Raw genomic sequence first — 27393 nt, forward strand, 5'->3', positions numbered from 1 at the left:
TCTTCTTTTTTTAGTACTTCTTAATAAAATTCACCCTCAGCAGTCCATCTACCTTCTATTTCAAGTGTTCTCAAAGAAGAAAAAGCCTAACAGAAGCTGCAAAATTTGCAAACAACAACTGATGGAGGGGTATGTCCTCAGAACTACCCCATGCAAGAACACTGGTTCACATTTCAGAAACAGCATAGCCATATTAATACAGTTCTCCACCCAGTTAATTAACCCTTCTTCTCAGCTGGGTAATTAGCAAAGATGGATCACTACACTCACGTGTTAGGAATGAGCCTGGGCACCTTAGCATATGCCCTAGAAGGCAGAAACTCATTGTTTGGTATGATCTGCATAAGCATGGGGCAATTCTTGCAGCCATTTATCTCGGGAGATTGTGCAAGGCTCTGCCAGCTCCTGGATCAACTCCAGCTATGCTTCCTCAGGCAAATGACATTACTTGAGTGAGAACCGATGGATTCAATATTTGCAAAGCAGTTTGAGATTCTTAATTAGGAGACATTAAGGAAGTGCAGTGGGTTGGAGTTTTTTTAATGATTATTACACCATTTCTGCCATCTGATAACCTGTCTCCTGGTTCCCATGTAACGATTTTCTAATGTGTAAGTCAAATTTCCCCATCTGGTGTGGGGAAATCAATTTTGAGAGACACAGGTTTCACAAAAAGACTTACCGAAGTGTCACAAAAAAAAAATCAGTGTCTTCACAGAAGCTACAGAAATCAGGATCTGTGGTTGCCCTGGGGGAGAGGCAGATACTACCAGCCAGTTACCTGAGGAAGAGGCAGCAGCCAGGCATTAGCTGTCCTGGCAGCCTCAGCACGTGCCGGTGGCCGTAGAGAAGACAAGAAGGAGAGCAGAAATCACCCAGTGATCAGGCCTCACTAGTTCTACTGCTCCCAGGAGGATTTACTGTTTTAATTAATTCCAGTAACATAAAAAACAAAAGAAATGTATTTAAATAGCAACAGTGACAACCATAACATGATGTACTAGGGTCTAGTTATACAAAGAAAAGAGCAGCTATGCATGCATAAAGCAAAGGACAGAAGTTCTGTTATTCCCTTTACTTAAAACCTATTATGATCTCTTTAACAAAAAAAAGGCTGCTGCTTTGTCATGAAGTTCCACATACAGAGAGGTTTCCACCACAGCCTTGAGTGGTAGAAGACCCCTAGCAGTGTCCTGCCCTGGGGCTAACAAGGACATATTACAACAACCATTTAACACTGTCACATTGTAGCTTTGCTTTTGATAAAATCAATACTGATGTGGTCATTCTGTGACTGTTTCACTGCTTGTCAGTCTGTTGGCTTGTCTTCCATTCAGTGCTTCTCAAATTGTGTTCATGTGTGCTTCATGCACACACACGTATAACACACCGGCATGCAATATAGCACACTGCGATGCCAGTGCACGAGCAGGGTGTACACTGCTAGTTTCTCTGTACTCCCAGGCAAACAAAGTTTTACTGGGATTTTCCAAACAACAGCTCCATCAAACGTAGAGCAGACCTCATAGTCTCTTCTTCCAATTTTCCACCACTTCCCATAAAAAAGAATAACATGGTATGATACTTGACACAAAGTTACTACATTGGTGGAAGTAAAGGATTCCTCTGTCACGTGAATGATTCCAACTTTCTCCCACCTGGGTGAGTAAGAATTTGAACACAGAAATTTCTCTGTCCTGAGCACTCTGGGTATGCAGGCTGTCTGCATTCCTGGCAGATTTGTGCTTTCCTAGGTCTATCCCAGCCCTCTTTAAAGTCACGCTTATATTCAGATGTAGGTATGTCTGGCATGCATCTTGAGAAGCACTGCTGTAAATTACTCCACTAGTTTAGCTGTATAATACATCCTGTCACATCACAAGTGGCTGTGGAGCTCCAAAATGACAATACTCCTTAATGAGACAAGAGTCCATGAGACCAGAGGATAGCTATTCTTCTTTACCTTTTTTTTACTTGCTTTTCTCTCAGTACCTTTCTTCAGCCTCTAGGCTTCTTCTTCTAACAGACTCTTCCAGCATGGCCTATTGCTAGTAGCATCTTCCCAGCTTGCGATATCAGTGGTACAGACATTCACCACTGCACCATCCCTACAGTAGATTACCCCAGTCTCACAATTCCACAACAGTACAGTCAAATGTACGCTGGGTCAAGGCATATTTTGGTTTTCAGTGTTAGCTCCTTGTTTTACCATAGATGTTCAATCAGTTGTCAGAATATTGTAGCTGCCTTCCCAAAACAGAGAGCAGTCATCCTACACCACTGATCCAGAGAGGAGAATTTACTCTTGAACCTCCAGGGGCAACCAACACATTCTCGGTCTTGATTGTTGCCCTTTTTAGATTGGTATTTATTCCAAAACAATCATAAACTAACAGAAAAATGCTAATGAAGAGATCCTGAAATTCATCTTCAGTGTGTGTGAAAACTGTATCATCACCAAAAAGCAGCTGTCCTCCAAGCAGGTGCTCAGCTATTGCTTTTCTACATGAAATGTGGTCTGGTGAGGAGGCTACCTTTGCCATGCTGGATGAAAACTTGTGATGAGGAAGCAGAGAAAATTATGTGCCACATTGTGCTGGTGTTATTACCTATTTCAGTGCAACTGCACTGCATGCTGTTCCACAAGCCATCCTGCAAAGATCAGATGAGATTTAAAAATACCTTGAGGACAATCAATTTACTTTTTCAACAGTTGAAAAAGGCCATTTCTACAGGCCAACCTGAAAAATTTTGTGTTATCTATGAAAACCATGAAAAGAGCTTCCTCTCCACCCACACATTTTTCCTGCAGTCACCCAATAATAATGCCTCTATCCGTTTCTATGTCATCTGCTGGCACAGCAGCCTTTCCTGGCAAAGATAGCTTCCCTGCCTTGACTAAGGTCCTCCTGCATTCCTGGCCCGGTGAAGCATTCTGCTGAGATGAAATCACTCACAGGATGTCACCAGGGCACTCCTTTCTTCAACTCCAGGTGCTAATTTAACTAGATGGTAGCCAGGGACCAAATCAAAAGAACTAAAATACCTTGCTGCTTACGATGTATATAGAGCTGGTAGTGTGTGAAGAAGTGCCTATCCTGAGCTGTCTGAGAGTCAGGTCTTCTTAGAGAATGTGCATCCTCAAGTTTTTTACATTTGTAATCGGGATGCTTCAGGCTGTGAACATCACTCAGCCAAGCCCTGCCCCAGCCTGCTGGAGCCTATCTCCCACTGCTGTGGGATGTGCCAGGGGACCCCACTGTGGCACGCTGCCTGGGCTGAGCGCAGTCGGCTGCTGTGTTTCGCCATGTCTCTGAAGCTCTTCCTCATTCTGGACAAACCTGGGCTCCAAGCCGGAAAAGCAGTCACTCTAATTGCTTCCTTCCTTCACCTCCTCCAGGCGCTGGGGCTGTGGCACTTCCATCAATGGTTGCAGGGCTGCACAGGGGCTGGGAGGGTGCTGAGGATCACTGCTGCCACCGGCTGTTTTTTACAACCCGTGTGTTTCATGTTTTTTATTAGTAACATAACTTCTTCTAATCAGACCACCTTTTCACCAGCATTAGCAGAAGTCTTGGTTGGGTATCGGTGAATTAAAAACTCACACAGCTGGATGGAAACACCCCTTCCATGCATATGGTCACAGTAACCCTGGTTTCAGCAGGGAAAATTTATCTGTGCCCACAGGAGCATGATGGGTATATGCAAGGCCACAAGAATTGTGTCCTTCAGATCATTGCTTCCTCATACATATATCCATCATAGGACTCCGAACACTTCTGAGGAATAAGACTGTGCACTTGATAATGTGCTTGAAACACATTTCCAAAAAGCAGAACTTCAAATATTGATCAACACAACATCCTCAGTCCACAGTGATCCCAGCTTCTGCAGAGATTTATTATTTGACTGGTAACTCAAGCTAGTTGCATAGCCGTTTCAGTACTGTTAACATTGTCCTCCATCTTTCAGTGTTTTCAGATGTTTAACAGCCAGATTTTTTCTGATTTTGAAAAATAGGTCCATTTGAAAACATAGAGCATTCAGCTGCATGTTCAAAATTATTTGAATATATATGTAGAACTGTAGCCAGTGTAGTCCATCCGTGAAAAGACAGAGCACTCTTATACTGCTTTGCCCTTTCCAACCAGAACAAATAAAAGAGAAAGAAACTAGACTGAGCATTAACCATCTGAGGGTTGAGACTCATCACACCTGATTCCAGATAGCTGTAAAATAGGTGTTTACATCTGACAGCTGTTAGGCATTTCTGGAGTCTCATCCTAAGGTAGACATTACCACAGGGTGTGCATCACACCCTGAAAATCTCTGTTTCTGACTGCTGATTCTCAGGGGAATCTAGAGGTCTGCATCAGACACAGATGTTTTACATTTTTTATGTCAAATATGGATAAGACAAATCATATTTCAAAGTTATGATGGGAAGTGGCATCCTTTGGCTTTGCAAGGTTTATTTTTGAAGTGGGAGGCATGCTGGAGCACATCATTTCAGTAATCTGTGTTTTAGGCATCCCCATACCATCACTCAGGGTGGCATGGGAGGCACCTGGGCTCAGAACAGCTTCTGCAGCTGAGCAGAGCCACTGCTGGTGCCACGCTCCTGCAAGCACCTCGGGCTGGGGGTGGCTCAGGGGTTGTTGCCTCCTCCTCAGTTGCTGCTGAGCCTGGGGCTGGAGGTGCTCCTGAGAGCAGGCATTTGCCCTTGTGGGAGACAGGGACCCCATGTGCAGCACCAGTAGGGACCCAGCCCTCCTGCCTCAGCTCTTGGTTCACATGGTGGAGTCCCACCTTTATCAGAGGCAGCAGCTGCAACCTCCTCCTAACCTCACCATGCAGTGTGGCAGGTCCGCACTCTTCCCATGATCTCAGGAGCCACTTGCAGCTTCCAAAACCCAGCAGAAGCCAGAGCTCCTGCTTTGCACAAGGCTGAGAGTTTAACCTGCCCCTCTTCTGTTAAAGGGCTGCTGTTCTCACAGCTGCGCAAACGCTGCAAGAACAAGGAGCCCTTGCCTGGCAGGGAAATGAGGTACCACTTGACCTGAGGTATAAAGCATCTTAGCCTTGTTAAGACATTGCTCATGCTGAATTTAGAACTATGCATCCAATTTATCCCCTCCCCTTCCCTCACATTAATTATTGTATGAGACCTGCTGCAATCCTTAAATATTTTAATATAAGCACTGATGTCTGAAATACCAGAGCTGGCTCTGCCTGCTGCTTTAGCATGGGGCAAAGTACCAGTCAAGGCGTGAATAATATATATTTCTTAATGCAGATAAAAATCAACAAGTTGGCGTAAAGGCACATGCAGTTGCTGGGATATGCTGTGGTATGTTTCTAACAGATGATCCCTTTTAGCAGGCAGAGACCCTCATATTTAAGTCTTCTGGTAGTTTCAGTGATGAAAAATTTACCTTTGAGAAAAACTGAGCAGAAGATAAGAGCGTGTATGTGTTCTTCACATAAACACATGATATGCTGCAGCAATCAAGTCACGATCATGCAAGTGCATAGGAAAGAGTGCTATGTTCTGATCATAGAAGAAAAAAAACAGTGACTATGTAGCCAGATGCAAGAACAACAACTTAGTCCATCACCAATGGATTGTCATGAATTTTGAAATGTGAAAAATAATCCTTCAGTGAGAGACAGGGGCAATATAGTGGTCTAGAAGAAGGTTATGGTTCCCTACACAGAAGATGATTCTTCTGGTCCACGACCATCATCCCTGCTCCCTCAAAATTTCATGACCCTTAAATGTCTTTGATCTAAGCCTATATCCTGAGCAGATAATGGAAAAACAAACACATCGCTGTGTGGGAATAAGAAATGGAGACAAGAAGTTACCTGTTATATGCGTAATTATCATAGGTAACTATAACCCAGGCATTCAAATCTCTTTGCTTTCCCTCATCATGATTTTGGGTTCCTTACCCCTTGTAAGGAGCAAATGTTACTGCAAAGACTGATCAATTTCAATCAAGTCTGATCAACAGGTTTTTGGCCTGTTTTTAGTATCTACAAAGTTCTTCATCCTATACATGGTCCAGAATTTCGGTATCTCCACAGGCTGGAGATACCAGACATTATAAGCTAAATATTTGCAAGATGAAATGCCACAAAGACCCAAGGCTGATTGAATATACCCTGAGAAAATACAGTATAATCTTTTAATGCCACAGTTTGTTTGTTTGTTTGTTTGTTTTTTAATAAAAATCCTAATACTGGGCAAACACAAAAGCTAAACTTTGCAAAGTGTATGTGAAAAAGTAAAAATACTCTGAATGCGAATAAGAATTTGTTTTAATTTCTCGGTGCCTAAATTGTACCAGGACTATCTGGTAACTAGCTTATCAAAAAGCTCACCTGTCTGCCTGTTTACAGTATTACTTCAACTTCCAGATAAAGCTCATTTTCAGCTTCATTTTGTCTCAGCATAAGTTTTCTGCATGGATTATAATGCAAATTTCCATAGAATTATCTGGCTCAGAAGCCAGTCTTGGGACAACATTGTTATGCGAGTCACATTTCAACTTCTCTAATCCTCACAGGAAACAATGCTTGTACTTACTGCACAGATAGCAAAGTAGCAGAACGAGAACCCCTATCAAAATCAGTAATTTCTAACAAAAATAAACCTACTACTGATCTTCAAACAAGAGAAATAGCTCTAGCACATTCAAACATCACTCCTTTCACAGAATCCCATTATAGATTTTTTCTGATGGAGCACAGAAGTGGTGAAAAATCAGGGTTCAATAATCCAGGAGTCCTCCATAAATTGTTAAGATAGAGATTGCACTGCCAAAGCCATCACAGCAGAACATGCATCACTGTTACTTTTGGCCCTTTCAGTTACAAAAAGCATTGTGGAACAGAAAGCTCACCAATGGATTTCTTGTACAAGTAAGCGAGGGATTAAAACAGTAGATATTCTGCATGCTCCCAATAAAACATAACAGAGAAATACAACAAGAAATTCTGAAAATCACAAATATAAGTGGAATAAAATGACCCAAACAATAAACTTAAGGACGTTTCCCTTGTAACACTTCAAATGCCATCATTATTTATCTACCTGAGCCTTCTCTCCTTTTGAGCAAAACCAAACCCTCAGCCCTCTTTGGTTCAAAATTCTCTTGTTCATAATACCTTGAAATCACCTTTGTCTGGTACAGTACTTTCTTCATTTTCTTCTTGCGGTTCACCATCTCCCAAAGAATCGATGTCTGAGTCTTCATCCTGAAGAAAGAAAGAAAGAAAGAAATTATAAATGATAACATTAAAACAACAACAGCAGCATTATCAGGGTAGATAATTAATTCCTACTTGAAATAACTTATGCTGAAACCCCAATTAGAACAGCTGTTGGTTACACCCAGCTATGTTACAGTGCTCTGCATAATGAACAAACCACCGCGCTGTTTGGCACACACTGGTACAAAATTCATGCCATGGGTACCCTTTCAATGAAGGAAGAGGCATTTCAGCTGTGAGATATCCAAAAGCTGCCTCTGCATTTATTCTGTGAATAAAGGTTTGATTTTTGTGTCAAATGTGATCTTTTCGCAAGCTGCTTCTTCTTTCAGGAGCATTAAATCTCGGTTTAAAAAATCCCAGAATCTCTTCTCCGTGTTTGAACCCAGAGCATGAAACATGTTGCAATTGCAAAATTTTAAATCTAACATTTAAATTTTTTTCAGGAAATAGAAGTTCCAAAATACTTCTACAATGTAGGGTGCCCCTTTTGAAATGCTTTGTAGAAAAACACCATTAAAGGACAGTTCCTATAAAAAATGTCGAAAGTATTATGTTTCTGTTTCCAGAGTACTTCCTGAAGCAATATGCCTTTGTCCAGTCAAACAGCACACAGAACAATCTATAACATACCACAGTTAAAATTAAATGCAAATCTTGACATGACCCAGAGAATGCAAAGCAAAATGGAAAATTCAGAACAAAAATGAGAATGTGGAAATAAAATTCAGTTCCCTATCCCTATTCTCTATCCTGTCCTTATCCCTTTTCCAATAACAAAAAATGGGGTTATCACATTAATACACATGTCAAAATTTTGCTATTGATACAGAAATATTATTATTTAATAAAAGTAGCATTTAATTATGGAAGAAAAAGGATTTTTTAAGTATGGGTCTGGATTCAGGCTGACAATTCAGTCCCCTAAAAATGGTTTCCTTCCCTGTTTATTTTTTCCACTTTATCTTCTTTTTCTGTCCCCTTGCTATGCTGACTTCTCTCATTTTGCCTATGAAGCTGAGATCTTTGGCTCCAGTGGAGTCTGAAGGACTTTTGCCACTGATAGCCACACAGAGAACATTTCATCTTAAACTCCTTCAGGCAGAGACATTGCCACCTAGTCCCATCAGACAGTAAGTTTGTACAGTAGCTTGTATATAAGCACACTCACAAAGCAGGATTTTGTTTTCTGTCAAATGCATGTCAAATGCAGTGGACCTTAAGCAAACTTTTAAAGCCATTTTCTTACCTGTAGTGCTTTTGCATTTGATGGCATCATGGCCTTCCCTGGATTCAGGTAATAGAGTGTTTCTGGCACCTTCACGGGCAGCACTTCCTGAGACATGTTTGCAGGATTTACTCCTGTAGGAGTCAATGACAAGTTATTTTATAAAATGACCTGAGGCCCCACCCATCTCATCTCTATAAGTAAAGGACTCCCCTCCCATTGCCGAAGACAGTGGAGCGCCAAGGATGACTGCTCCAGGGAAGGATCTTATGGGGCAAGCACAACAGCCAAAAGGGATGCGGTACCTTCCTCTGGCTGGGAACCTCTCCCAGCCTGTGCTTGCTCCTTGGGTCCTACAATGCTGCCACCCTTTTTCTGTGGTGAGCAGAGTCCCAGGCCATCCAGTCAAGCAGAGAAGCACAGAGGGCACCACCACTGGAGCCTGCTCCTTCAAACTCAGCTCTTCCCCATCTGTGGCACGGGGACTGAGCAGAGAGCGATGGCAGCTCCTGTGTGGGGGAAACTAAGCCCTGGAAAAAACCTCCGTGTGTAAATAACTACCAGTGACCTGCCTGTGTGCAGACACACACTTGTCCACTTTGGTCAAAGCCTCCATATAGGCAGGGGGACCCGAACTCGCTGCCTGCAAAGAGGTGCTGCCCTGCACTACGCAGCAGTCCCCCTGGAAATGGCCACCCCCACACACACCTAACAGGTTATTGCAGGGACCAGCAGCTTCCAGCTCCTCCTAGGCTGCTCCAGTTTGTTCTTCCCAGAGGAACAAGGCCAAGGCATGGGCACAGGGCTGGATCTTTGGTTTGCAGAGGTGATCAGTAGGTAGGGGAGGTGAGTGAGAGGCATGGAGTAACAGTACCAGATTGTGTGTGATAGGATGGCAGGGGAGAAGGAGGGGGACATTTGCAAGGGTTAGCAGAGATCTTGAGCTCAATGCCTATGGCTACAAGCATTACCCAGGACTACTACTGCACCTGGCAATACCTTAAATTTGACAAAAAGAGCAAGGAAATATATAATAGCTGTGCAAAGCAGATAAGAGTTACGCTTTCATGCATTTTCCAGAGAAAGGCAAATGAACTTTACATGGCAACTCCAGGAAACTCATGTCAAGATGAATGGAATATAGTATCCAGTGGTTTAGTCTTATTAGTTTTACTTTACAGAGATTTTGTTCAATCAAAGGGCATGAACAAAAGAGCACATGAACATCTCCAGGCATACCCAGCGGAAATTATCATCTTCAAACACAGGAAAACAAATGAATAACAAAGTAGCAGCTCCAGTAACAGTACACTGTGTCATAGCATCTGCATTTCCAGCATGAAAAATAGCTCTGCCCACACTTGAAGTACAAGAGCATTTTTGGCCTCAGTTCACGGCCTCTCTGAGCTGCATCCTGGAGAACTCCTCTTGCAGCTTAATTCAGAGAACAATCATTCATCTTTTTTTTTAGCCTCACCAGAAAAAAAGACCTGTCTGACCTTGGAAGACCTGCCATGGGACACTAAAAATACCGGTATACTTGTTATTAGACCAGGCCAGTTTTCCCAAGGCTGATTAGTTCAGAGGACCATTAGCGTATGTGGTGATGTTCACCTAGAAACTCTTCTAAAGGTGACAAATCTTAAGAAAGTTGAGATTCCCTGTCCTCAAGGAAACCCGTGGAGAAGAACAGGCAGGTTCTGTATACAGACTTCCACGTCTGCGGAGTTAATTCCCCATTATATGCATGCTTGGCCATCTGGAATGATCTGTATGGCCTTCAGCTCCCACCTGAGTGAGTCCACAGGGAACGCCATAAAGAAAGAAAACTCTGAGGCTCTCATTAACAACTGACCTAGTGTTACCTAATTTAAAATCTGAATGTATAAAGCTGGATGGTCTTAATTTATAGAATGAAAAGCAGAGGCTCCAAGTGGAATGATTATTTCTTTACATTTCATATTTCAGTAATTTAAGGATAGATGAAACAAAATAACCTACCTGCTTCAAAGATCCAACTGTAGTTGCCCTGGCAGCAAACAGCACACTACTCTTGTCCTTTAGTGCTTGCTAGACCTCACACTCCCTCTAATACTTAGGTTTCTTATTCACACTACAACCCTGTTTGTAGAAGTATCAATCACTTGGGAAAGGTACCTGTATTACATCTGACTGCAGAGATAGGCTGTGGAGAAATGGAGCTCCATGACAAAGTTAACATTTTTCAACATGTTCAAATATAGCTTTGTGATTTGTTTTATCGTTGTCTTGGACTGGACCGAAACTGCTGATAGTCAGTGTCCCCCTAAATGCCTTGCAACAGTATATGCTTGCCTAGCCTTTGAACAGGCCAGGCAAAATTAGCCTGGGGTTATTCTGGCAAGCTAGAAACACAACCAGGACTGCCTGTGACTGCCTCACTGCTCTGAGACATATAGATACTTCTATACAAAAACCAGCATTGGAGAGCAGAGTCAGACGGGCATTCTGGCTCTGCTACGTCCTCTTCCTGCAGGAGGAGTGGTGTCTTACACCATCACTTGTGCAGTTAGTGAAGGAAGGAGATGCGGAGCAGGAGAGGAAACTCACAGGAGGCAGGGGCACTACTGCTCTCTGTTGTCTTACCTCTGTCACAGGTAAAAGAAAGAATCTTCTGGAAAATTAATTTTAAAGCAAGTCTTTAACCAAAGAGTTTAAAAGTACTAGAACATATTCCTGTTAGGACATGATGATCATACTGAGAAAAGTACGGCACTTTATATCCATTACATGTATTGTATGCATCCAGCATGTAACTAGTACACAGCTCTGATTGATACAGAAAGTTATTACTTTCCCAGTAGAAAGACTGGCATCATTAATGACTTTTTACATCACTGCACTCACAGTTAAATGCTTGTCTATGTTTCTTTCATGTTACAGTTACTGATGCACTGGATAAAGACCAACACTTACCATACCGGTCTTAGAGCAGCCTAATTGAAGTGGAGATTTATGCTCCGTTTTATGTCTCTCAGATTTTATGCATGTTGCAAATGTGCAGTCCTCAATGGTTACCTGTACAGCGAGAAAGTTCTCTGTGCCTGGAGTTGTCTCACTGTGAAATGTTTTCTGTACTTGGAGAAGCTTTCCCAGGAGTACAGTAAACTAGAAGAGTGGTTCCCAAAGTTTTCTGAATCACTGTTCACTCTACACATATCTGCAGACTACATGCAAGTTTATCATCTTCTCATGAGCTGGAAACCAGCAGGAGGGCAGTATGACCAGTACGGTGCTTCCTCCCATGCCCCAAACCAGCTGTGGGTTACAGGCCATCAGCTCCTGTATGAGCAGCAGTCATGGATCAGAGCTTGAGTGACTCGAAAGGGTATTTTTTTAAGGGTCTATGAAGGATTTTCTGAATACTTTTCTGCACATAGGACCAAAACATTTAATCTGTAACAAATTCTAGGATATCATATCATCTGTTAAATCTCAAAAATAAACTACATCATATGTTTACAAAGCAGATACCAAACCAAAACAACTGCAGCTCAAGGAGGAATTTGGAGCATGGTTTGATTTCAAGACTGGTTGGAAAAATTTTGGATGCCAGCCAGCAGAGTAGCAGAAATTGCAAAATTAAAGAAATAACTATCAATTACTCAAGATTTAAAAGTGCATATTAATATATGTAGAAACTTGCAGCCTCTTACCTGATAGTTATCAGCCTCTAAGGATGCTCCATTACCTCAACAGGAGAAAGGAAATAGGAGGGAAGCAAACATTTCATGTATTTACAACTAATTTACAGGTTATTAGTTGAGAGAGAGAAGGGTGCAATAAGCAGCAGCTGGCAGGAAAAGTTGTACTGCTAGGGACCGAGGGACTGTCTTTTCCCAATGTTTAAGGGCAGAGAAAAAAAGAGAGAGCTGGGAGCTAGAAAGCACTCTGAGGTGAGTTGACCCTGGCTGGACTCCAGGTGCCCACCAAAGCCACTCTATCACTTCCCCTCCTCAACTGGACATAGGAGAGAAAATATAAGGGAAAGTTCATGGGTCGAGATAAGGACAGGGAGACATCATTCACCAATTACTGTCATGGGCTCGACTTGGGGAAATCAGCTTAATTTATTACCAATCAAATCAGAGTGGGGTAATCCAAAATAAAACCAAATCTTAAAACACCTTTCCCCCACCCATCCCTTCTTCTTGGGCTTAACTTTACTCCCAATTTCTGTACTTCCTCCCCACGGAGTGGTGCAGGGGGACAGGGAATGGGGGTTGCAATCAGTTCATCACATGTTGTCTCTGCCACTCCTTCCTCCTCAGGGGAAGGACTCCTCACACTCTTCCCCAGCTCCAGTGTGCGGTCCCTCCCATGGGGGACAGTCCTCCACGAACTTCTCCAACATGGGTCATTCCCATGGGCTACAGTTCTTCACAAACTGCTCCAGCATGGGTCCCTTCCATGGGGTGCAGTCCTTCAGGAACGGACTGCTCCAGTGTGGGTCCCCCACGGGGTCACAAGTCCTGCCAGCAAACCTGCTCCAGAGTGGGCTCCTCTGTCTCCATGGGACCACAGGTCCTGCCAGGAGCCTGCTTCAACATGGGCTCTTCACATGGTCATAGCCTCCTTCAGGCATCCACCTGCTCTGGTGTGGTGTCCTCCGTGGGCTGCAGGTGGATGTCTGCTCCACCATTAATCTCCATGGGCTGCAGGGGGACAGCCTGCCTCACCATGGTCTTCACCACGGGCTGCAGGGGAATCTCTGCTCTGGCGCCTGGAGCACCTCCTCCCCCTCTTTCTTCACTGACCTTGGTGTCTGCAGAGTTGTTTCTCTCACATATTCCCACTCCTCTCTCTGGCTGCAGTTGTGCAGTTTCCTCCCCCCCCCCCCCCCCCCAACATGTTATCACAGTGGTGCTACCACCGTCGCTGATGGGCTCGGCCTTGGCCAGTGGCGGGTCCGTCTTGGAGCCGGCTGACATTGGCTTTATTGGACATAGAAGCTTCTAGCAGCTTCTCACAGAAGCCACCACTGTAGCCCCCCACTACCAAACCCTTGCCATGCAAATCCAATACACAGTCATAGTATGCATATCAGGCATCTGCAAGCCCATAGCGTTCAGAATCTCGGCAGTAGGATTTAATGCCATTACGTTTTCTGGATTAGGTTTTTTCAGTTGCTCTTCTTTTTAATGGAACAGTCTATCAAGACTGCTTTGAAGAAACTAGAGGAGGGATATACCTTTATTTCCATCTTAAATGTTTGTCTCCACCACCTTTTTGTTCCTGATTTCCTCTTTCTTTTTTCCATTCCCTGCCATCTTCTCTTTCCCACTGACTTCTTGGCTTTCCGAAATATTCGTTTCCTTCCTTGGTCCATCTCAATACCACATAACTATAATTCCCTTTTTCACTTTTATTTGGGTATTATACAAATTTTTTTTTCCTTCTCCCCTTCCTCCCTCCCTTGCTTTTTATACCATCTCTTTTCTTAATCTTTCCCCTTTGTCTCACATGTCTCCACCATACTGCAGTGGTAACTCCAGAAGCTTCAGTTCTGAATGATGGTGGTGTGGTCGTATTTGGAACAAGCATGAATACCACAAGCATTAGGGCAGCTGGGATCAGGCCATGACAGCTGGGTGATACACCAAACTGCATGGAGAAAAGGGGATAAGCAATAGTGGGCTGAAGGGAGTGCAAAGGAGACCTCAGGACCCAAGGAGGAAGAAACTGGAGACATGACAAGACATCCCAGAGTTTTGATATCAAGAGCTGGTGGGGTGGGAGGAGTGCTGGGGAAGTGCTTTATGCTGCAGGTGTGCTGGGCTACAGTGGGAACCTTGCAAGGGACAGACTTTCAGGAGGAGCTTAAAGGTATAAAAGTTCAATGGCATGAAAGACACACAGCTCTCACCCATTGCTACCTGTTGACCAGCATACCATGATCAGGGCATGAGGAAACCAGCCCTGCTGGAAATGAGGCCCTGATGGCCTCCCCTGCAGCATTATCAATCTAGTAAGACAGTGGGATATTGCACATACCCAGCAGAGTTTTACATGTGAACAGGTTTTGGTACAGGGTTTCTCAGACGGAAGTCCTCCTCTACCACCCACATTCTCCTGTATCCGCTGTGGCAGACGCATTTCCCGTCATTCATGTGGTGCAACCTGTAGTCTCACAAATGAATAGCTCGCTTCACTCAAACTGTTTGCAGTAATCTTCTGTTTGATCACTCTTTGGGCTACAGAACAGTGTAAAATGGTGCTGCCAACCATCCCATTAACTTCTGCTTCCTCAACGGCACTCACCCGACAGGACTGTCTCAGTACTCACATGCCTCGCAGAGGGTTCAAAAACCCCACTGCTGCTTTTCTTAGGTTCCTACAGGCTGACTCACCTCACCAAGCTGCCCAGTTCTCGATGCACCTTTGTGATAATCAGAAGGGCTGAGGCAAAGGTGCAATTGCATGCTAATCCCTTCACTTACCTACAGATAATGAATAGGTAAGAAGGAAAAGCAAGACACGGAAAAAATGCAGAACATATTCATTACAATTAAGGAGGTCACCATGTTAGTGTTTGTAGTTCCTGTTACCACAGCTACCAAGAGTTCTGTCTTTTAAAACATTTAGGAAAAATTATGCTAACTCCTGTCAGTGCCAATATTGTGATACAGCGTGGGCCTGGATTTTTGCAATGCTTCTCCCCCCCTAGTTTGTTTCCTCCCTTGAACAGATAATTCCATGAAATTACTCCTATTTCCTGTAAAAATGGACACTCCCAACCTGCAAAACCAAAAGGGCTTTTAAATGCCCACATCTGCAGCTGTTACCTACATTCTTTCAATGCCTCAGCACAGCCCAGAGGCTGAGCATGTGCAACACACCCCATTAGCAGCTGAACCAGAACAAAAAACGCCAGAAGACAAAGCCACACAAAGCCTCCATGCTGGCCTGCAAGAACTGATGACCAGGATCTTCTGCAAGTGTTCTGTGCAACTAATTAATAAATTTAATGATAAAAAGCAAGCTGAGCCCAACAAATTAACCAACCCCCTAAGTCACAAAAAAAGCACCTCTACTAAACATGGACCAGGAGTGCTGACTAGATAGGATTCAGAACAGGCCATTGTTGCGGAGCAGTCACCTGGAGACACCTCTACAATATCTCAGAGAGGAAGAAACCAACTGCAGATGGCATGATAGGGCTGATGTCCTTCCCCTCCTCAAGAACATTACGTGTGGGATTGCTACAATACCTATGAGTGAAGGCCCCCAGTGCCCCAGGAGAAGGATGGCTGGATGGAGGATTAAGCCAGACCTTTTCCAGGGTCTACAGTAACACAGGACATATAGGTGTTTTCAGACTCACAGCAAGGACCTTGCTGTGGGACTCAGGTGGCTGTGGGTGTATCTAAAAGAAGAAAGTCATGGATGTCTGAGGATTGCAAGGGGAGAATTGACAAGATCCAGTTCTTGTCCAAGAGCTTTACCCATGCTGAAAGCACCACTAGGAGCTATCATGTGGGCCTGGCCAGACCGCCAGCAGGTGGGACAGGCTCAGCCCCTAGAGCGTACAGCAGAGCAAGGGATGCCTTAGTGGCACGCCTGGAATAAATGGGTCTTCCCACTGTTAAAAAGAAACTAACAAACAAAAAGACAGCAAGGGAAGCAAAGTGATACAGTTAAGGGCAGGGATGGGGAGAGAAAGGCAGGGTTCTTGAAACTTGGTGTCATTGACAGCCTTGGACGGCAGCTCTTGAAGATGCCCGAAACCCCAGCTGGAAGATGGTCGGGTGGGAGAAGTAGCAAATGTATGTGTCACCCCAAATGGGTTTGCCATAATGATAAACAGGGAAGGCTGAGAGAGAGTTACAGCTGGGGCAGAGGAGAGGCAATGCCAAAAGGCACTGCGTGACTCAGCAGCAGAGATCACAAAGAGGAGCCCTTGATGAGCACTGGCAAGTAAACAGCCATTGCAGCACACTGGAGATTTGAACCAGGGCTTCAAACTGGATGGAGGTGTGAGGGCCTGGAAAAGCAGCTGAGGCAAGAACACACCATCCCTGAGGGGCCTGAGGTCATTGGAAGTCAGTGTGGGAGACTAAAGACGACAAAGGCTTAAAGCCATCAAGGAACGCTTGAAGGAAGAGAGAGAGACAAATGATGATAGCAAGAGGGAAGAGAAATTTTCAGCCTTTTAGAGGTTCAAATTTAATTTTGAATTAAGGATTTATTTTCTGTTTTGGCTATGACTGCATTATGCATAGCTCTGTGTGTGCCAATACATGTTACTTCAGCACAGACAAGTTACTGTGTTTCATTTAAATCTGAAGTAATTAAGGACAGCTGATACTGACTGAAGCATTATATCTTTTTTTAGGTTAGCATCTCTGTTGTAATGAAACAGGTTTACAGAGTATTTGTATTATTAAAATCCTTCATAAAGCAAATAATTATTTTGGTCTTCATCTCAAAATTAAGCAGTTTCAACAAATTGCCTTGTGCTATTTACAGTAGTTGCATAGACTGTGTGTTGACTGTATACAGTCAGGGACTAAGTTATGCAATTACCCATGAACAAGCCATGGATATCAGTGGAAAGCACTTAGAGCTTGCCTTCTTACCACAAAATCTGAATGTCTCTCAGTTTTTTATGTTTTTATTCTCACAGCATCCCATCCTATAATAACAAGAAATACTGTTAAACCTGTTGAAATTAATGGGATGCAGATGCTGAGCTGGATCCTCTAAATACCATGAGTGTTCAGTGAAAAGCACAACCCTGGGTTAACTACTTACACACTGACCAGAACAGCCAATCCTGACTCATAACAGGGTTTAGAACAGTCACTTCCAAGGGATTTTCCAAACCTAAATATTGCTGGTGTAATAAAACTTGCAAATTCAGAAGTATAGAAAATTTGTATTTTCCATGTGAAATCTCAGATGTTCTATATCTTTTATGTTTAGTTTTGCATGTTATTTCCAACAAAATTTCTTGCTGACTCTATAGGAAAATATAGTTTTCTCTTTTCTTTGAAATGGTCCACATTTATTATGTATTTTTCTGTTGCACTAGTTTTGGAATAAATTAAATATCTGTAACTCATTTGTCTTCACTTCACATATAACTTCTACTAGTACAGTAAATTTTGAAAGAATTGGTATTGCTGTCCCACATTCATGCATTTAAATAACTCGTCAATAAGCCCCATATTTACTAGGCTTTGATTTACTGCATATACATGTATGTATATGAAAAAGATGTTCACCACAGTGAAATCCAACATAAACAAAGCACGAGACTAATCTTAACTTTGTTTGATCAGTTTATCTGGGATCACCACATGGAGGAGAGGAGCCACAGGCTGAGACAAGTCTTTGTACTTTCCCAAGTCTGTCATGTTCATTCACAAACAGGTCTTGATTCTTCTGCAGGAAAAAATATTATTTGGATATCTTTCTGAAACTCAGGACAGCATTTATTTTTTGTGCTGTCGTTTCTGCTCTATAGCTGAACTCAAAGCCTGAAGGATCAGGTGTTTGTTGTTCTGAATGTTGTAGCTGGTCAGTTCTACCAGCTTGTCAAAATCCTCCTCTGTGTAGGTAAAGGTGTTTATGCAGTACGGGGAAAAAACACTGGAAACGTCCACGTTGCCCTGTGCCATCTCAATGGGACTGCGCTCTACACCTGACAAATAAAGAAAGGTCATTGATGGAGTATAGATGTGGTCCCGTGTCCCGCTTTACAGATGGGGCACAATGTTACTCCTCACTACCCGGACACCTGCATTTCTCTCCCATGGGAGCCACAGCAGGGGAGGGAGGGGACCACGCTAGACCACGCCAGACCACGCCTCCAATCCCAACACGGCCAAAGGATGGCCAGGCGGTGGGAGGACTGTCTCTGTCCCATGGCTTACCAGGCTCTTTGTATTTTCTGAAGGTGTCATTCACCAGTGGGAAAAATACCACTGTTGGTGCCTCTGGGGTCTCTGCGTCTTCAAAGATGTAGCACTCCTTCAGATTTTTCTTTTCTTCTTCACTTAGGTGGATTTTGGGAAATGGGATTCCCTGCTTTAGGAAGTACTTGGAGGCTTCTTCCAAAGGCTGCATTCAGACAGAAAAAAAGAAAAGATCAGAAATTCTGCCGCCCCCCCAACTTTTCCTAATGCACAAAGGCCCTTCACAAAGATGAAGGAGCAGCATTTGCCGTCAGTATTTCTTCTGGCCTTTGTCTCTTGTGCAAGATATTAAGTTCTAGTTAGTAACAGAACAACAGTTCAAGAACCCAGCCTCCAACTTGCACTGCTGATGGTTGTCCTGCCTCATCCTCCTGCTCTGCCTTTTTCTGCAAGATAAATAAGATGTTCATGGCTGCAGATAAGGGTGGCCTAGCCGCTTAGAACACAGAAACATGCCCCTTACTGGAGAAAATCCTGAAATGAGCAGAACAGACAGGAACCAGAAATGGTATGGTTTTTAAATATGGATTCACAAAGGTACAAACGTTTTGTTGACTTGGCATAAAATATTTAAAATCCTCTGCCTTAGATGCCTCAAGATGGTTGTGAAAAGTGATGTAGGCATCTGGGAGCAAACATCATGTTGACTGAAATGTTAATTTAATCTTGTGGGTGTGTAACTCAGTTTTGAAAACAGGATTTTTATTCCTGAATCTGGTGGCGCGTATGAAAATTTTAGTTTTCAAGAACTTCTGTCTTATCCATACCTAGTAACTGGAATTATGGACCAGGTTGTTAGATGGTATTTGAAACAGCAGATACGGCATAAAAGGACAATTCTTCTCCACAATTTAAAACAAACAAACAAAAAAATCCAGTTACAGTTCTAAAGACAACTGGACAAATTACTTCTAATTCAACTGCATGTGAATATCTTTAAGATGGATATCACAAGACAAATGAAACAAGTTCATCAGTGGTGGTACTAGTTCCAGAGAAACACTCCATATGGAGTGTAGCCTTGATAGCCATATTGAGATCCCAGGAGCACACAGGTCTAGGAGACAGCATTTACCTATCAGAGGGTTGATTAAAATAAAAGATGTAGAAAACTGATACTACTTCTGTTATTAGTGGATTTGCCATGGTATACCAGCATCATGGAGAGACATAGACATCTACTAAATGGGAGCTGTACACCACGAATCCTTTTCTCCCAGAATCAGTTTCTTCTACATAAGTTATTCTGACTCCTTAGGAGTTAAAGAGGGATAAAAGGGCTAAAAGACAGCAGTCATTATGAAGAAAATAGAGTGGTCATCGCACCGATGTCTGTGATCCAGAAGAATAGTTTAAGTGTAGGACAACATCCACTTTCCTCTCTGGCCTCATGAGCGGTGGGTAGCTGATATCGATGTATCCCGCTGTGTCTGCCAGGCACATGAACTCTGCTGTTTCTGTCAGCTGATTGGGGAAATTCTCTAGTACAGTATCTAAAAAGAAATATTTGTAATGATAAGTGATTCACTGATGAAGTAATATATCTGTGGTTTGCTAATAAAGGAAGAAAAAATGTCTCTTCTCTCCCCATCACTTTTGCTTTCCAAGACCCTGACACACTATGGAAGCTCAACCTTAACACAGAAAAGAAAGACCTGTCCAAGATAAAAAGACAGAGCTCCTTCACTTCTTGTGCTGCTCTTCTTCAGTCCCTGATGAGCAGTAGTTGCCCTTCCCTGGAATCAAGGGAGTTCTTGGAGCTGATTTGACTGGATGAAATTTAACTAGTTATCTTGAAATTTTTGTTTCCAAAGTGAAGAATAAATCCTGTTCATCCTCTCCCTTCTCTTCACTGATGAAAACATCAACCACCTAAGCAGATAAAAACTAATATTCAGGGGTATTTACCTTTCCATATATAGAAGCTTTTGCTCTGAAGGTATTCATTGTGCACCTGGAATCCCTTCAGGAAGTTGTAGAACTTTGAAATCATCACCCGCTCGGACAGGACCTGCCGAATGAAGCCCATGATGCCACATTCAGGGGTGACTAAGTAAGTCTCCAACTCATGGCTCCTGCATGGTGGGGAAGGCTCATCTCCTTCTGAAGGGTAGAGGAGATGAACAAGTTGTTGTTTTGATACAGTTCTTTGCAATACTTAAAATACCAAAAGGCATCTAATATTAGCTAGAGGAAAGAAGATCCTAATAAGACATGGCAACATACAATCAAATCAATGTCAAAGTAGGAACAAGAAGAAAGTCAATCTTCAGTAAAGCATATTCCATGAAAAACGAAGTGTCAACAATCTTCCTAAAGCTGGAAAAAGTGATCTACTGCTTGACAGAAGTCATAGGCGGATTCCCTGTGTGAAGGTCAGGGTAGGCTGAGAATCTGGACCAGTTTCTTTCAAAATTAGTCCAAACCAGCTTTGGAAAAAAAATGCTGTCAGGAGACTTAGACACCCAGAAAAGAACAGAGAAAAAGAGTTATGCTAAATGGCACCTCATGAGACTGCAAAGAGGGCCAATGACTTTCTATCACAGGCGTTTATTGAGCTCAGAGTTCTGCAACACTTCCATGGAGAAAGTGATGAAAAGCCCATAAACCAAACTCGCTAACCACATTTGGACACAGGAAGGAGAGCCAACACCTCTAAGGAGAACGCAGGTTTACAAGATCAAAGAAAATTGAAATGGAGTTCCACATAACTGATATATCCAAGTCTTCAACAACAACATACAAAAAGTACCATCTGCCAAGGCAGACAGAGAACACAGCACTGAGATATTTGTTACAACATGTAGGTTCACTGAAAGGCCCCTGGCAAAGATGATCTGTTAAAAAGCTTCAGTAGGTTTATATCTGGTGGCAAATCATCACTTGCATAAATTCATTCCAAAGGAGACTAATGCAAATAATGTTGCTATGAATGAATTCAGAGAGGAAACCTAATTATATATCACTTGTAACATGCCACGTTGGGGGGGGGGGGGGGGGGGGCAGGAAAGCAGTGCAGCATTGGCCTCAGTTTTAAGACTTAAAAAGCCTTAATAAGGATTTCACACTATATGCATCTGAATGTAACATTCATTTAAAGATTCATAAGACAACAAGTAAAGCAGAAACAGAAATGTAACCAACCGACATCAACAGTTCTGTGTTGAGTACACCTCAGTGAGCACCTTCCTGTAGGATCTGATGAATGCCAGGCATCCAAGAGGTTGTAGGAAAAGACATTGCTCCACAGGCCTGTGCAATAGTAGAGAACAGGGAAACTGCTTTGAAAATATTTTAATACAAAACATCCCTTTAAAAAAATAACCTTTCAATTTTGAAAGGGGTATCGGAAAGCCTCAAGGTTTCCAAACTCTCACCAAAGACTGTATGAAGTCCTTTTGCGGCAGCTCACATTCTGTCCTCAAAGACGAACCTAAATAGTTTTAAACATCGTGCCAGGCCTTTAGCAACTGGAATTTGTTGTCACATACAGCTATTGCTGATACACTGCAAACCAACATTTTCTGATCTATAAGAAACTGTCATCAGAGAATAAAACCACACCATTTCCCATAAAATAAGGGTTTGGTCTACAAAGTATGCCATATACAACCATATACTCAGTTAAAGGTTTGGACACTGATCCTGAACAGCCAAGATTCAAGTGGTTAGAGCACAATTTGGGATAGTCTTCAGAGTAGTCCTCTAAAATAAGACATCTTCACTGTCCCTTGTAAGATTTCTTTTGCCACAAGTTCTTTTGAGTGAGACTCCTCTCCTTGTTATTCTCATCCCCATAGTCCTTCTTCCACTTTTGCCCTCCCACTTATAAGAACACCTAAAAATGTCTCCCCAGTGCAGAAATCTCCAAAAGCTTCTTGGATCTTGAAAAGTATTTCTTCCTCCACAGCTCTGCTGCAGGCCCTGAGAGGAACTCTGCCAGAGAAGGCAGTGCTGAGCTTTGCCTTGAAAATCTCTACCAGTGAAAGCTTTGGAAAAGCTGTACATCGCAAAGGATGCAATAAGCTGAATTGCACAATATAATAATTATGCATTCCATAAATTAGTAACAGAAATACAATTCCCTTTTAAACATGGCTTGTTTGTGAAGTGGGACAAGAAGCGAAGGGTCTTCTGCTTCATAGGAAGTCCACATAAGAATGGCACTCCCTTGAGAAACGCTAGAAATACATAACTAAGAAATCAGACAGGGGCTTTCTGGCTCTACACTTAGGTGGCAACCAGAGTTCATTTGCAGATAATTACTGGCCAGTTTCCACCAATACCACCTCATTTCCCTGCAGCTTGAGAAGCTTCTGTCCAGGCCTGCTGTGAGAGGGCAACTCCTCTCATTTCTCCTGTCTTCACTTGGTGCCTTCTCACTCCATAACTCCGGCTCCCCAAGCCCCAGGATTTACGCTCTGCTCATGCATTTTAATGTCTTCCAAACACTGTTGTCCTCCCAGAACTTGGTCGTAATTACACAGCAATGTTTCCATAACCTCTTAAACTGAATTTTCATGGTACCTATATTTGCTGAAGTAAGAGCTATGAGGAGAGATGGTATCTTTTACTAGGCTGACAGAGTTGAAAATAGCAGACAAGCTTTCATGCACCCCAGCCTTTCTTCTGGAAACCTGAGGGTCTTGTATCTCCATAAGCTCATCCAATCTTTCCAGCTCTAGCTATTGCTGTTATAAAAGGCCTTACCTCTCCCTGCAAATGACACTTTGACTTTATCCTTAAACTATCACACTGTAACTCATAGTGCATTTTAATTGCAACCCAGGAGGGCATTACGTGTTGTATCACTAGATGGCAACATTGCTTTAACTCTCCACTCTATCCTTCCTAAAGATACACCTATGGCTCTGGGGTCACCAGCCTAATTCAGGTGCTGAGGGTGAGAACACAGAGCTCAACTCAGACTGGATGTGTTGGGTGTGCTTGCTACCTGGCCACCTCGGCTATGAACACACTACACCACTGTCATTGCAAAACTGCAACGGAGGCACAATGTTAGAAGAAGGCTCTGTAGTCTCATCTAGCTCTGTAATCTACCTCCTACCTCTGGTGGTCAGCACAGAGTGCTTAGTGGAAGAACACAAGAAAATGGAAAGTATGAAGGGATCTTTCTCTGGTGTACTCTCCAGCATCTCAAGGTTCTGGATTTGGTACCTCTAGTGCTGGTGGCTGAATCTGAACTACTGTGTTTCAGAGCCACCAGTGGGACTACCTTCCATGAATTTGTCCTTCTCTTTTCAGACCTATTTATACTCTTGGATCCTGTGTTATCTTCTGAGTCTTTTCCTCTTTTTCCTCAGCCACCTCTTTTCTTAACTCATGACATCACTAAAAGTTCTAATCATAGCCATTAAAGCTCTGACATTTAGTGTCTGTGCAGCTAAGCACAATCTTTGGTCCTTATGCCCAGCTATTTTCTCATGATTGTACCAATATGACTCTGGACTCCTCCTGCATCATACATTGAGGTACACAACTTGTTTGCACACCAAATAAGGAATACCACATGGTGCTGCTGGTTGTATGGATTTTTCAGTCCATAAGTAAATCCTTTCTTACTGGTATCCTTGGTGTCCTGTTGTGTGTCGTGCTTATTTACATGTAACACATCTGTTGTTCAGACTTTAAGAGCAGATGGGCTCTTGTGCAGACAGCTTCACCCCAGAGAACCAGCATACAAAGGGGTCTGGTAGAAAGTTCTAACATCACGCAAAATTAAAACAAGAATTGCATAAAAACTGCAAAGCTGTCTTTCATGCATTACTGGGAGCTGCCCACCTTACTGAAATAAGGATGACAAAACTCACTGATTTAATCATGCTAGCAAAATTACAAAGGATTTAGAATACTGTTAAACTTGCAAAAATATCAGTAACAGTTCAGAAAACTACTCAAAATTGCCATATTTTATAACGAACTCAGTAACAATGTTGCTCTTTGTTATAAAATCATGCCATTCATAGACAAATTTGGTTTTAAGATTCCAGTTTCAAAATACAAATGTTTTCCATGTGGAACTCTGCTGTTTGTTCAAAACAAACCTAACCTCTTTAAGCAGCCCTGAAACTTCAGGCATGAGAGTCACCATTCAAGACAAAAGCAACAGAGAATAGTGTTATTTGAAATTTCCTCTAAGTACTTTTTAGCCCATCTCCAGTGTCTAAGGAATTCAGCCAGAGGTGAGAACAACATGTTGTACACTTTGCTTCAGTCCTGCATGTTGCAGGGCACTGGTTGCAATATGCAGGGTCTGTATTATATTAAAAATAAAGTACATATTTATGCAATTCAAATCTCCGCAATGCAGCACATCACCTTTCATGAAACAGATGCGGGATTCAGGGAGCTTCTTCATCAGACGGCCCATGAAGAACTTGCTGCCAAAATCCTCTGCACGAATGAAGGCACCGTATTTTAAGAATCCGACCTCATAAGGGGTGAACTCCACCCATTCTGCAGAGGCACAAAATGAACTTTTACATCTCAATCCTATCCCTACCTCCCTGCAGGAAGGGTTCTAAAATTACCAAGAAGTAGCTGCAGGACAAACCCTATCAGCAGCGTGATCACAGACTGGCCTTCCTCAGTGCAAGAAGTTATCATTCAGCTGGTTTCAGCTGCTCACTCAGTAACAGTTCCCCAGTTTGTTAATTCAGAACTTTCCAACGAGCTTCTCCAGATAGGACATAAGTGAAGTTTATACCAAAGGCGTCAGCCTAATTTACCCCACATGTGGAGCTAAGACTTTGACTTGGGAGTACCTTGTCTGTCCTTAAGCACCTCCCCCAGAGTTCTCCTGTCCCATAGAAGATGGGTTCTTCCCAGAGCCTAGGCACAAAGTCTAGAAATGGAAGAGGAAGTTAAGGAGGAAAAGGAACTGGTTATGAATGTTATGGTTCAGCAGTGCAAGGGGTTGCAGGACATGCAACAACTGATAATGCAGATCAATTGAACACCAAGTCCAGATAAAGCTCAGTTTTGCCATCACCTTTGAACTCTGAAAGGCTGTAGTCTTCTTTGATGTTGAGGATCATGTAGACAGGTAGGGGATTCTGGCCCTGATTCAATGCCTGTCGCTCATCTGAGAGTTTGTGGTTGTTTTTCTGTGAATTGACCAGAAACAGAGAAAGATCAAAACCAAGGGACCTTCTTGGTATGGTGTATAGGCTTGCAAGATTACAGCAAAATAAATACCTGTTTCCATCTTCATTTTCTTATTCTCTCCACTCATTTTGTCTCCAGACATTTTCTTAACTAAAGAACGATCTAAACATTTACACATCCACTTAAGCTTATTTAATTACGGGTGAGTTGGAGGACACTTTGTGGTACAATGGCCTCTTGTTCTTCCCAGTAAATGCATCCACTTTACATGGATTATTTAAGTTCTCACAGGGAGGAACAAAGCAAAAGAAACCAAGAGCAGGACTCTGCTGTTAGGTGCTCAGATACCCATACTGCTAGGAGGAGACATAGGTTTTCTGCTCTACAGAATGCTCCTTGGGCTGCTCATTATGTGTTGAGAGATATGTGGGGACAAACCCACTTTGTTCATCAGCAGAAATCATCTGCTGGATAATGCTTGCATGCTCTCAGGCTAGCATCTGTCCCTGGACCTTCATTTTCCGTACAACAATATTCAGTAGTTGTTAGGGTAAACATAGACACGCTACCCCATCACTTAATGCTTTTTCCAGCAGAAGCCCCCAAAAATCAATGCTAGAGATCTGGTATCCCTCTTGCTTCCGCAGTTTTAGCTCCTTGTCATAGTACTTCAAGCTCTCCAAGGAAAAGCAGCTTAGCTTGCACTTGGTCATATGTTTGCGGACTTCACCAATCAGCCTAGACAGATCCTTGCGTGACCAGTCAGTGCTCTGATACAAATGTGACAAGGTCCTGGGGAAAAGAAAGTATGTTGTCATATGCTCAAGACACTTTCACTTTTTAGACTTGTATTTAAGGACCACATCAAATGAACTAGCTGAGATTCATTAAAAACATCTTTTGGGCTCAGTTTATTATTGAAGAGAGAAGATTTTTTAATTTAGAGGATCCCCCCAAATCCTAGTGAAACCTGAGGACTTGCAAAAAGCCCCTCTGTGCTATGTAGGTTTATGCACAAGGCTGTGATTTGCACCAGGGTCACTCACTAGGAAAGATCCCAGAGATGAAACAAAGGATCAAGCAAAATATTATTCCCCGTAAGCACTGCCTAGGCCATACACTGGCTCAGGCAATGTGTTCCCAATGCAGTAATAAAAAAGCTCGAGACTGAAGTAGTACACCTTCCTTTACCAAAATGAAGAGAATAAATCTCTCGCACAGCAGACTATAGAGATGACAAATTATGTCTTTGTTCAGGATCTCCTTACCATGTTGAACCAGATGACCCAGTGATGTATGAAATAGCATCTAAGAGACCCAGCTTCTGAAGACCCAACAGGTTTCCTAACAGAGATGTCAGTGCCCGGGTACCACCTCCTGTTGTCATGACTGCTACAACTGGTACCTGTTTAAATATCAACACAGCAGTGGTAAGCAACGACTTAGTCTACCAGTGCATGTGGTCAGAGCTGAGCAAATTACAGCATTTCTGTCCCACAAGAAATTCCAATATTTCCCCATTTCCCAAAGCAGGGGAGAAAAAGATGAAAACCTGGTATTTTGCACAGAAAAATAATTTAAAAAAAAAAAAAAAAGAGGTCTGACAATTTGCTATTTTTTACTTTTTTGATCAAAATCAATCAATTTTGATTCTAAAATGTTACATGCTGGCTTACCAAAACAGTTCAAAACTTGTTGCAAGGCATTTCAATATTAAACTGCATTTTCCTTAGTGGAATATCATCTCATGAGAGTTCTATTCTGAGAACCAGCAAAGCTCATCCTCTTGTAAGTGAAGTA

At 42.7% G+C, this 27393-nt stretch overlaps 2 protein-coding genes across 2 annotated transcripts in view; both read right to left on the bottom strand.

Annotated features, from left to right (window-relative positions):
- LOC104020442 (cytosolic phospholipase A2 epsilon-like) overlaps positions 1 to 8623 on the bottom strand; it is a 35794-nt gene extending 27171 nt beyond the window's left edge. Inside the window, exons 1-2 of the mRNA XM_087746785.1 lie at positions 8528 to 8623; positions 7174 to 7263 (exon numbers count right to left, since the gene is read on the bottom strand). Of these exons, the coding sequence (XP_087602911.1) occupies positions 7174 to 7263; positions 8528 to 8623 (186 nt within the window). The remainder of the gene's footprint in view (positions 1 to 7173; positions 7264 to 8527) is intronic.
- Positions 8624 to 17982: 9359 nt separating this feature from the next.
- LOC104020347 (cytosolic phospholipase A2 epsilon) overlaps positions 17983 to 27393 on the bottom strand; it is a 36407-nt gene continuing 26996 nt past the window's right edge. Inside the window, exons 12-20 of the mRNA XM_009473763.1 lie at positions 26862 to 26998; positions 26163 to 26385; positions 25478 to 25592; positions 24805 to 24942; positions 21610 to 21717; positions 20374 to 20568; positions 19792 to 19958; positions 18424 to 18610; positions 17983 to 18191 (exon numbers count right to left, since the gene is read on the bottom strand). Coding sequence (XP_009472038.1) covers positions 17983 to 18191; positions 18424 to 18610; positions 19792 to 19958; positions 20374 to 20568; positions 21610 to 21717; positions 24805 to 24942; positions 25478 to 25592; positions 26163 to 26385; positions 26862 to 26998 — 1479 coding nt within the window. The remainder of the gene's footprint in view (positions 18192 to 18423; positions 18611 to 19791; positions 19959 to 20373; positions 20569 to 21609; positions 21718 to 24804; positions 24943 to 25477; positions 25593 to 26162; positions 26386 to 26861; positions 26999 to 27393) is intronic.

This window comes from Nipponia nippon, unplaced genomic scaffold (assembly GCF_047370975.1).
Source record: "Nipponia nippon isolate SJK-2023a ecotype South Korea unplaced genomic scaffold, ASM4737097v1 scaffold_10, whole genome shotgun sequence".
Classification (NCBI taxonomy): Eukaryota; Metazoa; Chordata; class Aves; order Pelecaniformes; family Threskiornithidae; genus Nipponia; species Nipponia nippon.